Source organism: Ambystoma mexicanum, chromosome 5p (genome assembly GCF_040938575.1).
Source record: "Ambystoma mexicanum isolate Mex_15411 chromosome 5p, UKY_AmexF1_1, whole genome shotgun sequence".
NCBI classification, from domain to species: domain Eukaryota; kingdom Metazoa; phylum Chordata; class Amphibia; order Caudata; family Ambystomatidae; genus Ambystoma; species Ambystoma mexicanum.
In genome coordinates this window covers 714,067,077-714,079,566 of record NC_090930.1, presented here as the reverse complement: position 1 = coordinate 714,079,566, position 12,490 = coordinate 714,067,077, and the positions used below count along the sequence as shown (strand labels likewise).

At 46.4% G+C, this 12,490-nt stretch overlaps 1 protein-coding gene across 4 annotated transcripts in view; it reads right to left on the bottom strand.

Moving 5' to 3' along the window:
- The window catches only part of LOC138481146 (uncharacterized), a 410,877-nt gene that overhangs the window by 141,883 nt on the left and 256,504 nt on the right, over positions 1–12,490 (bottom strand). For 2 of the 4 annotated variants that reach the window (XM_069613077.1, XM_069613079.1), the window contains one exon: positions 8,466–8,570. The exons of the other annotated variants lie outside the window; for them this stretch is intronic. In XM_069613077.1, coding sequence (XP_069469178.1) covers positions 8,466–8,570 — 105 coding nt within the window. Of the gene's footprint in view, positions 1–8,465; positions 8,571–12,490 lie in introns of those variants that run through there. 4 annotated transcript variants of the gene reach the window in all.

Below are 12,490 nucleotides of genomic sequence, written 5' to 3'. Positions count from 1 at the left end.
CCCTGGATCCCCTGCGGTATCCTGCGAAAATGTGTAATAACAAGAAACGGGCAAGATGGACCAGTTTGCACAGGAGGACCAGGTGCCACCCACACCTCCTTTGACCTCGTCCCCACAGCTGTTTATGTGGCCACATTAAATCAAACTTTATTTAACTTGAAAAACAGCACGGATTCTCTTGGTTCAAAAATCGACACCCTGAACTGTAAAGTCGAGACGTCCGCTATCCAGATAGTTATGTGGCCGGATGACACGGGATGACAGAGCCTGAACAACAGATCGGGAACATCCGAGGACAGAGTTGCATCCTTACAGAGGGCGGTAGTGACCCTCCAACAGGCGGTGAAGCGCGTGGAGGCCAAGAATGATGATCTAGAGGGCAGATCACGCAGGAACAATGTTCGCATTGTCGGGTTCCCCAAATCCACACAGATCGACAACATGGAACAGTTTGTGGAGAAACTCCTCGTTGAGATACTCTCTTACCCTTCATTGTCCTCTATGTTCATAGTGGAGAAGGCACACCGCTCGCTCACTGCCAGGCCACCCCCTGGGGCTCCTGACAGACCTATTATTGGCAGGATCCTTAATTATAGGGACAGAGACATCCTCCACAGAGCAGCCAGGGACAAAGGCGAGCTCCGATATGGATTTTCCATCATCAGACTTTTCCCAGACTTTAGTCAACAAGTCCAGGAGAAAAGGAAGACGTTCCAAGCCGTGAAAAACAGTCTGAGAAAGAAGAACATACGTTATGCCATGCTTTTCCCCGCTAAGCTCTGCGTTGTCCATAATGGTAAAACCTGGTTCTTCACCTCCCCTGTGCCTGCGGATCGTTTAGTTTCAGAGCTACTGGACACTAATGATGCCCATGATGACCCTAACTGAATGCTGTCTTGAGCTTTCTTCACCCCCCTTTTTTTGTTTTCTACTGGCACGTCATTAGAGCTCATATGAATTGGTCGCTGTATTCTCGAGCATCTCAGCCGCGCTTGGCACCTCATTGACTCAAGTCACTGCGTTCTGTTAGGTAGTTTTGGGAAGTTGGAATGGGAACCAAGCCAGTAAGTTTATGTTTCTGGTGAGGGAGGGGGGTGGACTGGGATGTTGGAAATGGGTTAAGTTGCAAATGTAATCAATGTTTTTTGCGGCAATCTCGCAGGTTGAATGACTATCAGGGTGAAATAAATAAACAAATACTACATGCCCTCCGGATCATTAGTGGGTGCTGGTGAGGTGATTGCATATCTTTACTGTGATGGGGGGGGATTCCTTAATGGTGATGTCCTGGAACATTAGAGGGTTTTCCAACAGTAAAAAATTCAAATGTATGGGCCACAGTGCTATGTCTCCAGGAAACACATCTGCCCATGGAGGGGCAGCTCCCGGTGGCTAAAGGGTTGGGGCGTACATCGGTATGGGGCGCCATATTCATCTCAGTCCAGGGGGGTTGCTATAGACTTACACCAATTACTACAATTCCGACTCCATTAGAAAATAGCCGATATTGAAGACCACTATTTGTTTTTTGCGGGAGAATGTGGTGGGTTGACGATTTTGTTTGTAAATATTTATGCCCCCAACGTTGATTCTCCCGGATTTTTCCAGAATTGTGCTGCCCTGACCCATAAATACTCCACCTACGAAATAGTCTGGGCCAGAGACTTCAACCTGGCCCTGACATGAGATATGGATCGATCTGCATCTGCCCAAGCCAGAACCTCTAGGGTGGCCCTAGCGTGGAGGGATGTGGCTCAGTCACTGGGGCTGGTTGATATATGGTGTCACACTCACCCCGGTGTTAGGGAGTTCTCTTTCTTCTCTGGGGTGCATGGGTCCGCCTCCTGGATCGATTATATTATGCTTTCCATCCCTCTGGCTAGCACCACACAGGCTGCCAGAATGCTACCGAGGACCCTTTCTGACCACTCCCCTGTCCTTGGATTCATCTCCGTCCCTGCTACACTGCACCGTCCCCCGTGGTGGCTGTTTCCCCCCGCGCTCTGGAGGATGCCGTCTTCCGAGATGAGATCTGAGATGATTTCCATGAATACTTCAGTAACAATGACGGCTCGGTCTCTGATTCCAGAACGGCCTGGGAGGCCTTTAAGGTGATTATTAGGGGCTGCTGGATCTCCAGGGAGGGTGGGGTCCTTAAGTCCCTGAGGGCGTCCCTTCGACGCCTAGAAGGGGAGATTGGGGAGCTGGAACATGAACACATTTTGTCTGATGACTCCCAGGTCTCCCAGCTTTTGGGAGAAAAACGTCTTGAACATTCTGATACAGCGCTCAGAGAGGATAAATATCTGGGGGAATCCTGTGCTCGCCACCAATTATGCGGAGGGTGGCAGAAGCAGTCGCACCCTCGCCTGGGCAATTCACACAGAGAAGGGTCAGGGGAACATACTGGAAATTACAGGTCCTAATGGAACACTGGTTAGCGAAACTGAAGGAATCAACAAAATATTTCGGGACGATTATAGTCGGCTTTATTCGTCACATTTATCAGTATCCTCAAATCCGACATTACTTAGATCAAGTTCCCTTGGGGTGGATTGACCCAGATCAGGCAGATCTTCTGAACGCCCCCCCCCCCCCTACTACTGAGGAAATCTGCAGGGTTATACACGACCTGGCCATCAGTAAGGCTCCTGGGCAGGACTGCATCTCAGCTGAGTTTTATAAAAAAATATTCCGAGATCCTTGCCCCTCATCTGTGTAGCATGTTCGAGTTCTCCCTATCTACAGGCATCCTCCCGGAGTCCACCAGGACGGCAATTGCTACCCTCCTGCTTAAACCAAATAAGAACCCCCTGGACTGTCCATCGTATGACCCCTCTTGCTTATCAATACTGATAAAAAATCCTAGCAAAGCTTCTGGCAGACAGGCTTCTCCCCATTACATTACATTACATAATATTTATATAGCGCTCTATGGGCCCGTAGGCATAAAGGCACTAACAGAGGTAAGACAGACAACGAAAAAGGACACCTATTCTAATTTAAAAGAGCCCATCTAAAAGGGTAAAAAGGATTAAAACCAGCTGTAAATATATTTCCAAAATAGTGCTACCCCTTGAGGCGTGCTCAAGAGAAAAGAAAGGTTTTGAGGTCTTTCTTGAATGTTGTCAGGAGTTTGTTTGCGCAGATGATCTGGAAGTTGGTTACACAATATGGGAGCTTTATAAGCAAAAGCCCCATTCTCCGCCTTCGATGTTTTTGGTCTAAATTGCTCCAGAAGATTGTACGAACCAGACCTTAATGGTCTGGTGTTTACTTTATCTTTGATGTGGCACTGAAGATATGGAGGCATCATTTGAATTCTACACTTAAACGTTATAACCAAGGTTCTGAATTTAATTCTGGACTCCACTGGCAACCAGTGAAGCCCCCGCCTGGCATCCGAGACATATTTGCGCCTTGATAGCCCCACTATAGCCCCACACGCCATCCCCGATTCTCCCCGACCAGGTTGGTTTCATTCCGGGGAGATCAACCCAGAATAATCTTAGGCACCTTTTTTCCATGATGCATAATATCAAAGAAGACGTCCCCATCGTCTATGCATCAAGGCAGAGAAGACCTTCAACTCTGTCGAGTGGCCTTTTCTATTTGAAGTCCTCTGCAAATCAGGGCTCGGCCTTCATTACCTACGCTGGATCTGCCTACTGTATACCTCCCCACAAGCCTCAATACTAACGAGCCAGCTCTCGTTGGATACTATATCCTCCACCAGGGGAATGTGACAGGGTTGCCCCTTCTCCCCTATCCTTTTTGCCCTGGCGGTCAAGACTCTAGCCTGTGCCATCAGGTAATTCCACTTGGAGGGGTCCAGATCTACTCCTGTATCTCCATCATCTCCATCTATGCAAACGATATGTTATTGTACGTCAAAAATCCCAGACAAAATCTTCAACCACTGGTACAGGAAATCTCAGTATTTGGGAGTTTCTCGGGGCTCTGCATCAACTGCTCCAAGTCGAAGATTCGTCCACTGACCCCACAGTACTCTACTGATGTAGGTAATGACTTTCGATGGTGCCTTGAAGGCATGCGATACCTCGGGGTAATAGTTTCCACCTCACCCTCCAAGCACTTCGGAAAAACTATCTGGCTGCCCTTGAGCAGCTGCAATGCAAGGTAGAGTTCTGGATCTGTCTGCCGCTGTCCCACGCCACACGCCTGGCTCTGGCCAAGATGGTGATAGTATCCAAAATGCTATAGATTTTCAATAATGTACCATTGATCCCTCCCTCGTGGATCTGGCGCTGTGTGCATTTCATGCTCACTAAATTGGTATGGGTGGGTAAACATGCGTGGATCACGCTTGATACACTAGCTCTTCCTTATGTCCTGGCGGGACTGGATTATCCAGATTTATACGCTTACTTTCTTGCAGCACAAATTCAGTTTGCAGTATGATGGTGGCACCCATCCACTCAATTGCCGCATATTAAACTTGAGAAGGCCACCACACACCCATACGATCTGAGAGGCCTATTATGGGGACACCCAGACACATCCCCAGGTGCGAGATACAACCTATAGACGTGACCTGATGTGTGTATTGCATCAAGTAAACTCTGTGGCCGGGGTACCGGGCAATTACCACGCAGATTATGCACTATACTCTATACACGAGTACCCCCTGACAACCGAGGCGACCTTCAAGTTGCAGTTTCAGAAATTAGGTGTCAGTTCCCTGGGCGATGTGGTATCCAACGATCAGTTTTGTGCAGTGTCCATGAAACGCTGTCTCCCTTCTATTCTATTGCAGACTGCGGGAAACCCTCCAGGGACTTTGGTCTACTTTTCTGTAAATCCCAGCTGCCTCCCCCTTAACCCAATTTGTGACTAACCCTCCAAGTCTTAATAGCATGGTTTCTGCTTTGTACAAATTGATGAAATCACAACTTCCGGGCACCCGGGTATTGTTTAAGACCAAATGGGAGAGTGTTCTTGATGCTCCCCTGCGGGAGGACCAGTGGCGGGCGATCTGTATGTTGACCAGGGAAATCTCACTGAATGCCAGGTTTCGCCTAATCCATTTTAAGTTTTTGCATCAATCATACCTGACCGCCGTACACTCATAAATACTACCTGGAGAGAAATGCAACCTGCCCAAGATGTCCATTTGGTGAGGCAAACTTTAGACACATGGTTTGGAACTGTTGCTATATGCAGCTCTTTTGGGAAGGGGTTTCTGGACACAATTCTCGGATAGTTCTTGCCTGCCCACAGGATTCCCCTGACGCCTGGTTGCTGGCACTGTTTGATGCCCCTCCAGGTTCGAGAGGAGGCTATTAGCCATGGCATCCGTGGTGGCTAGAGCCCTGATGGCCAAGACTTGGATGAGGCGAAAATCTCCCTCTGTGAATGAATGGTTGAATTTGAGGAAAATGTGTGAAAGGCGGGAAACGACATACTCCGCGCCTCCCTCTCTCTAAATGATAGATCACTCGATTATTGGGCACCCTTACGAACATAGGTCCTTTTGAATGATGATCCCGGCACACCGTAAAGGGTGAAGGATGTACTGGTATGGAGACAAAAATGCACCAGTTGGATTGGGGGTTTGAGGAAGGGCTGGGAGAGAGGTTTGGGAACAGTGAATGTAATGTTTAATTTGTTGTAAAACTTGAATAAAAAGCGTTAAAAAAATGCCCCCCACCAGCATACCTGTCTGGTAAAATAGCTAACAGACAATGCAGTGCAGAACCCACAACAATGGTCCCAACGATAGTCTGAGCTCAGGCTCTCCAGGCAGAGGAAGTAAGGGTCTGAAGAGATATGTCGGTCACAGTCTACGTACATACCAAAACTGGTTTTACCCAGCATAGGTGGGTGGAATGAAACCGCATTATGCCACAGCACCAGAGGGAAAAACCAAGCAACAAGAATAAAAAATGTACTGCACAGCGAAGAAAAGAGTCGGAAAAATCAAGAGGCGAGAAGAGAGCATCGTGCTGGAGGCTCCTGTTCATCCTCCGTGGAGAAATAGATTGGAGGGGCGAGGGCTAGCTGCTGAAGGGGCACGGCCAAATGCTGCATGGGTATGCTCGAATTTCTTAGTGCAAGGACATTTTCTTCAAGGCTCCGGTCCCATTTTCCATGGACAGGTAGTCACAAGAGTATGGAGAAAGGGGGGTGGAATAGAGGAGTATGTGAAAAACCCTTTGCGCCAGTGCGAGTTTTTGATTATCTGGTGCACAGGTCTGATTACTTCAGACATTTTCCACATCATCTTAGACACAGATGATGGATAGTGTCAAATACGTCAGTATCACTATTATAAGGTGCAGTAAGAATGCATTAATGAATGTGCAATTAACCTGTAACAGACAGTGCAGGAACCATTTACTAGTGGGTAACTAGTTCAACAAAGGTGTAACAACACTTCTAATTCAATTCTTATTGTGTAACTAATACCTCACTACTAGCTCAGGCGTTAATCTGCAGAGAGGGTAATTACTAGTGTTAAAGCGAGAATGACACATACTTGCATCAAGGGCACACCTTTGGGGTTTCCAAATTATCCTCTTTACATGAGTTTTATGTATAGCAGGTGCAACAGGTGCGCTTCACTTTTGGGAACAGTGAAAAAGACAGAGTTTGGTGTGGAGGGCAAGGCCCACATTTATTGCCACAGGTGTCAACCTTCCTTTCTGTCCACATCACATCTGTGTTCAGAGCTGGGCTTAACAGCTAATGAGGGTTATACGGTTCTTGTACGATGCGACAAACACGTGTTCAAATGTTTATTGAAAAACAAAGGTTATGCACCTAAAGATGCATTTCTGTATCACAAAATGACTACAAGCACCTAACCGTATCACACAGGCTCTTCTACAGTTTGTCTAAGTTTTGAAAATAATATATACCATTGGACAGCATCTTAAGATGTCCCACGACCGATGTGAAATAACTAGTAACAGGAGGGTAAAGATTGGGAAGATGACAGAGCAGTTAGGAAGATAGCCTTAAAACGGGAGCAGAAAATGTGAAGAGCGGGGGAGGCGCGAAAGTCAGGGGAGAAGGCATTCCAAAATTTGGGACAAGAGGTGAGAACGGGCGGAAACGTGAAGGAGCACAAGGAAGTTTGGGTAGTAAGATGGAGATGGTGGAAACAAAGAGAACGTGAAGGGGAATTGAGCTAAATGAAGGATGCAAGATGAGGGGGAGCAAGGCCATGGTATCACTTGAAGACTATAAGGCCATGGTATCACTTGAAGACTATGCAGAGAAAATTAAAAAGAAGTCGAGTCATATGAACGAGAGAAATAGAGAGAAGGAGGAGAGTGAGAAAAGACTAATAGCAACATGAACGTCACTACTCCAGATTCCTTTCATCAGTAAAGCAAGCATCATTTATTATGTGTAAACATGTGGCGATTTGTGGAACAAAATGGCCTGCTGGGGGCAGCAATTCAGTTCAGGAACCCGACACCGCAAACCCCTCCATCTGCAGCTTTCTCTGAAGGAGGAGCCAGCATTTGAAACCATATGGCAAAGTAAACCCTGGGCATTCTGATCAAAGACTTCCATAGAAGACCCTGCCTGCTGCACGAGGGGCACTAAATTGCTGCTGGACCACGAGGCAGAAGAGTGCTGTGATATTAAACGGGGTTATCTCCTGTAAGATACTGCAATGTGATAAATCGAAAACGCCTGCAAGTGGTGCTAGACCTCATAGCGTCGCATGGCTCTGCCAAATGAGCGAGAAACAGACTTGAGACTTTGGCTGCACCTGGAGTGCTGTTTGTGCTCACTAAGTGACCCTGTGGAGATCACTATGCCATTTTGGGGTGTTTACATTTGAAAATAAACTTAGGAAGTGCATTTGAAAAGAAGTACCAGCACACATCATTCTGCAAGCACAACTCTCCTACCGCCGCCTGCCGCTTTACTCTGTGGAATTTCGTTTTGAGCGCAATGTAAAAACACAGCAGAGTATGTATTAGTAGTCGCAAAACAAAGTGTCGCCTCCTCCAGCCTAAGGCCCGGCGGGACCCCCATCTCATGCATAGTAAATATAATCTATGAACCTATTTATTTAGGCACCCTTCTCCAGTGAACTTGATTGCTCGAAAAGAGTCAACCGTAACTTTAATTACACAAAACAGAAAGGGTGAGAAAAGGTGGCATTTGTACTTAAAAACCATTGTGAAGGCATCGGCCAGTGGGGAATACTGCAGTGCTTAGACCACTAAAAGTGAAATCAAAAAGAGAAAAAACATAGAATGTGCACAGTTAACGACAAACAAGATTTCTGCAATAAGCTTTGTATATATCATTCTGGTGGATATAATACAAACTAGAATAACCAGGACACATGAAAATGGAAGGTTTGACCAAGTACAAAGTGAAGTATCCCTCTCACGGATGGCATCGGCATGGCTGTTCAATTTACCCTTGCCATTTGATCTCTCCCGGCGGGATTTCAACAGTGGTAAAGTTCTACTCACCAGCTGTACAAGGTTGTTCTTCCTTTGTGTTCTGATGGCAACTGGAACCCGGCTCATCCACTTCCTTAATCCACAGGGAAAGGCCAGGGTTGAAAATTGGATGAGCTATTTTAAACATTTAAAATGTCCATTATTTTTGCTCAGATATTTCTTTATATTCATTTTGTTTTCACCGGCACAATGTATAGAAGAAGTAAAACATTAAAGCGAGCACATCAGCAATATATTTTAAATTTGAGTTCCGTTTTTAAAATTCGACCTTAAATGAAGTGGTTTTATTTTATTCAGACACACATTTAATAAACATCAGAAGTGACTAATGAGCCTTGAAAATGTGGATTTAAAGACTACATTGAAAGCCAAAAATATGGATGTTAGCTGCACATTCGCCGAATACCCATTAGTAGTGACCTTTAGTATAACCCTTGCTAGGGAGGAGGGTTGTATCAACTATATGCAGTCTCTGCTTTGATCTTTGGTACAGAAGGGGATCTGAGGCCACCCAAAGCTCTCTTTCTCTACAACAAAACCTCACCATATGTAATACGTCTTTTCACAAACCCTACCCTTTGGTCGATTCAGCAATTTATTAATCTTACTGGACTCTGCCCACAAGTGCTTACAGAAGCCCTCTGTTAGGGGAGTTTTCCTAAAGTCGTACTTGATAGTAAGACTTTAGTAAGCTATCCCAGTGGTTTGTAGATCTCCAACTCTTAGTATCAATCTGTACTAACTCAGGAACTTGGTAGAGCGGCAGAGCAGTCAGGATTATTTTAAGAGGAAGATGTGAGCTGTAGGTAAATACACTGAACCCAGCTAGTGAAGTACATCAAAGAAACACACTTAAAAGTATATGAAAATATATATTTATTATTTGTACACAAGGGTCACTGTTAAATACTTTAAACCATCAGACATAGATATACTTTTCAATACTTTCAAATAGTCACTTCTTAGTTGGTAGTTGCTGAACGTCTACAATTGTTACAGGAGTTTGACAATTCTATAGGTAATATGCCAAAACCCACAAATTAATACAGTAATTGTATTTGGTCTGCATACACATATAAAATAATAATTTTTGGGAAAGAAAACAGTTGGTTAGTGTTATCCTAGCAGAGCTTCAGGCTCTAGAGGCAGTTTCGCAGGACACAGTAAGTTCATTAATTTCAAAAACGCAACCCTAGCTAAAAGGCAGTTTGTATCGGTTTAACGTCTTGAAACGCAGAAGAAATCAAAAGTTCCTGTGGATACTTTATAGTCACTAGGAAGGAAGATACAAGAAGTTTGCCCAACTTTGGAGAACCTGCTAAAGGACTCTGAAAAGGGACACAAGCAGCGGCTTGAGTCTGAGGTAAGAGGGGGTTGCCCTGGACACCTCTACATGCACTCCAACGCTGTGGAGCAACTTTCTGGAATCAGGTAAGCAATACCATTTTCTCCACAGTACCTTAGGTTAGAAGAAAATGTTTGTGCTGGATACTCTGCAATGTTTCAGCTCTGGACCCAACCTCTGGATTCCTTAGTCTGATGACTGAAGGGAGGACAATGGACAGGATCTCTCAGCAGCAGTCTCGAGGGAGGCCCTGGGGCACGACTGCCAGCAAACTTGTTGTTCACTCTGTGGTTTTGGTGCCTTTTCTGCAGCACCAACAAAGGGCGCAGATCTCCCGGTCAATCTTTTTTGGTTCCTGCAGTACCGTACTCTGATGAGGGGGTCTGGGCGAGTTGGATTGGATCTCTGGAGTGGTCTTTGAGGGATCAGCAAAGATTTGTACGGATTCAGCCTTTCCACGACAATGCACTCGAAATGGGCAGCAGGTCTCCTGGTGTTGGCAGCTCTGGAAACGCACAGGACCTCGGAAGATGGCTCAATTCAAAGTTCATCTTGGAACTGGCTATTCCCACCAGCCAAAGGGAAGGAGTCGTCTTCTTCTAAATTCCTTTGTCGCACAGAAAACAGGGTCAGGACAGCAGTGGTCACTTCACAGTGTTGCAAAGGGTCGGTAGGCGTCTCTGGTCATCTTCTTTGGTTACTTCAGGTTCCAGTGGTCGACTTGCTTTTCACTCCAGAAGCCTCACCTTTTATACAGTTCTAGCACACACTCATCTGCAATCTCAGCATTATACAGAAACGTGGCGTGTGGCTGTCAATCCCATGTGAGAGGTGGTCCTGTTCAGGCACCCTGGCAAAGGACATGGGGTGGAAAACTCCTCACCCACTTCCTGCCTGCCCAGACACTCTGGAGCCTAGGCAGGGACACCCAAGGGTTTCCACGAAAGGCAAAACAAACACACACAGGCTTACCCCTCTCAGAATGGTAGAAGAAGGGCTGACAAAGAACAACCATGTTAAAAATGGCAAAAAAAGAAGGACCATTATTGTGCACTACCGAGGAGATGGACAGAGCCTGCATTATAATAATTACACAATATTTGGTAGAACACGTCCGCTGCCACCAGCAGTAACTAGGAGATTGTCTATGTGACTAAAAAGTCCCAAGAGAGGAGAGAACGGGGATACTATACTAGGTATCCCTTTGGCACTCCACCTAAGGGGGTGCGTAGTTACTCGAGGATATAGAAAAAGAATCTCAAAGGAGGACCCTAATGGTCCCCAGCAACACTGCCCACAAGGAGCTGCGTGTCTGGGTCTACCTGAGCAAGAATGTTGAAGTGGGGACTTAAATTAAGTTCCGTGGAGCGGTCAGGGATGAAGCCGGTTGATCAGAGTGGATGATGTGTTCCATGTAAGGAGCCAGTCGGAGGGACAAGGCCTTCGCGTATATTTTCACGTCAGAGTTGATGAGTGATAGTGGACAGTAAGATCCACACTGCTAGGGCAGTTTACCAGGTTTCAGCAGTACAGTAATCACTGCTTCCCGCAGTGTGTGGGTGGTTAGGGGGAAGTACTCCCCGTGAACAAGGTTCCTCCCATAGGGTAACTAGCTGGGGTACTAGTCGGGCTGTGACATTTTTATAAAATTCCATGGTCAGCCCATCAGAGCCGGGGACCCTACCAGAGGGCAGGGCCTCGATGGCACAGGAAATCTCCTCCGCTGACATGGGGCTCTCTAGAGTTTCTCTAGCTTCATGGGACAGCACAGATAGTGGCAGGGTATCGAGAAATGCCTCGATGTCAGGGATGGATGCTGCATCCTTATTAGCGTAGAGAGTTTCATAAAAAGAGCAGAACACCCGATTTACCTGAGGCGCAGTGTGCACCAGCACCACTAGGTTGTCTTGCACTAGTGGGATATGGTGGCTGCTTCCCGCCTGCCACACGATCTTGGCCAGCAGTCTGCCAGGGCGCTCGCCCTAGCCATATTTCCGTGCCAAGCCTGGGCATTCTAGGAACTTCAGTTCCCTGTCGGTGTGGGACTGGAACTTGTCAAGTTCACACTTAATGTCTCCCAATATAGTGGCAGTAGGGGTAGTTGCATATTGTTCCTCAAGCTGACGCAGAGTGTTCTCGCTGACTTGCATATCCCTTCTTATTGCCTTGACTATCCCAGATTCCTTACTCACGGCCATACCACAAATGTATGCCTTAAAGGCTTTCCATAAAGTTGCACACATGCTAATGGAGCATGTGTTAACCTCGAAGTACTCCTCTATACATTCCCCAATTTCAGCCTCAAACACAGAGTCCAGTAATTCTTGGGGTTTAAGTCTGCACTGGCGCCTCCCCTGTTGTGCATTTCCCAGTGTGAGTGACAGAGTGATTGGGGAGTGATCGGAAAAAGTCTTGGGGAGAATGGTAGACTTATTGAGGCACCCATCCAGACCATCTGACAATAGCCACATATCAATGCGCGTGTGGGAGTCATGCACCGTGGAATAGAATGAGTACATTCTGGATGTTGGGTTAAGCAGTCTCCAGGCATCCAAAGACACCCAGATAGGTCAAACATACTCATATCATACAGGCAACTTTGTATAATTGTCGGGCTTTACTCCCAGATCAGTCAAGGTTCGAATCCATGATAGTATTAAAGTCTCCTCCCCAGAGGATAGGCACTAGG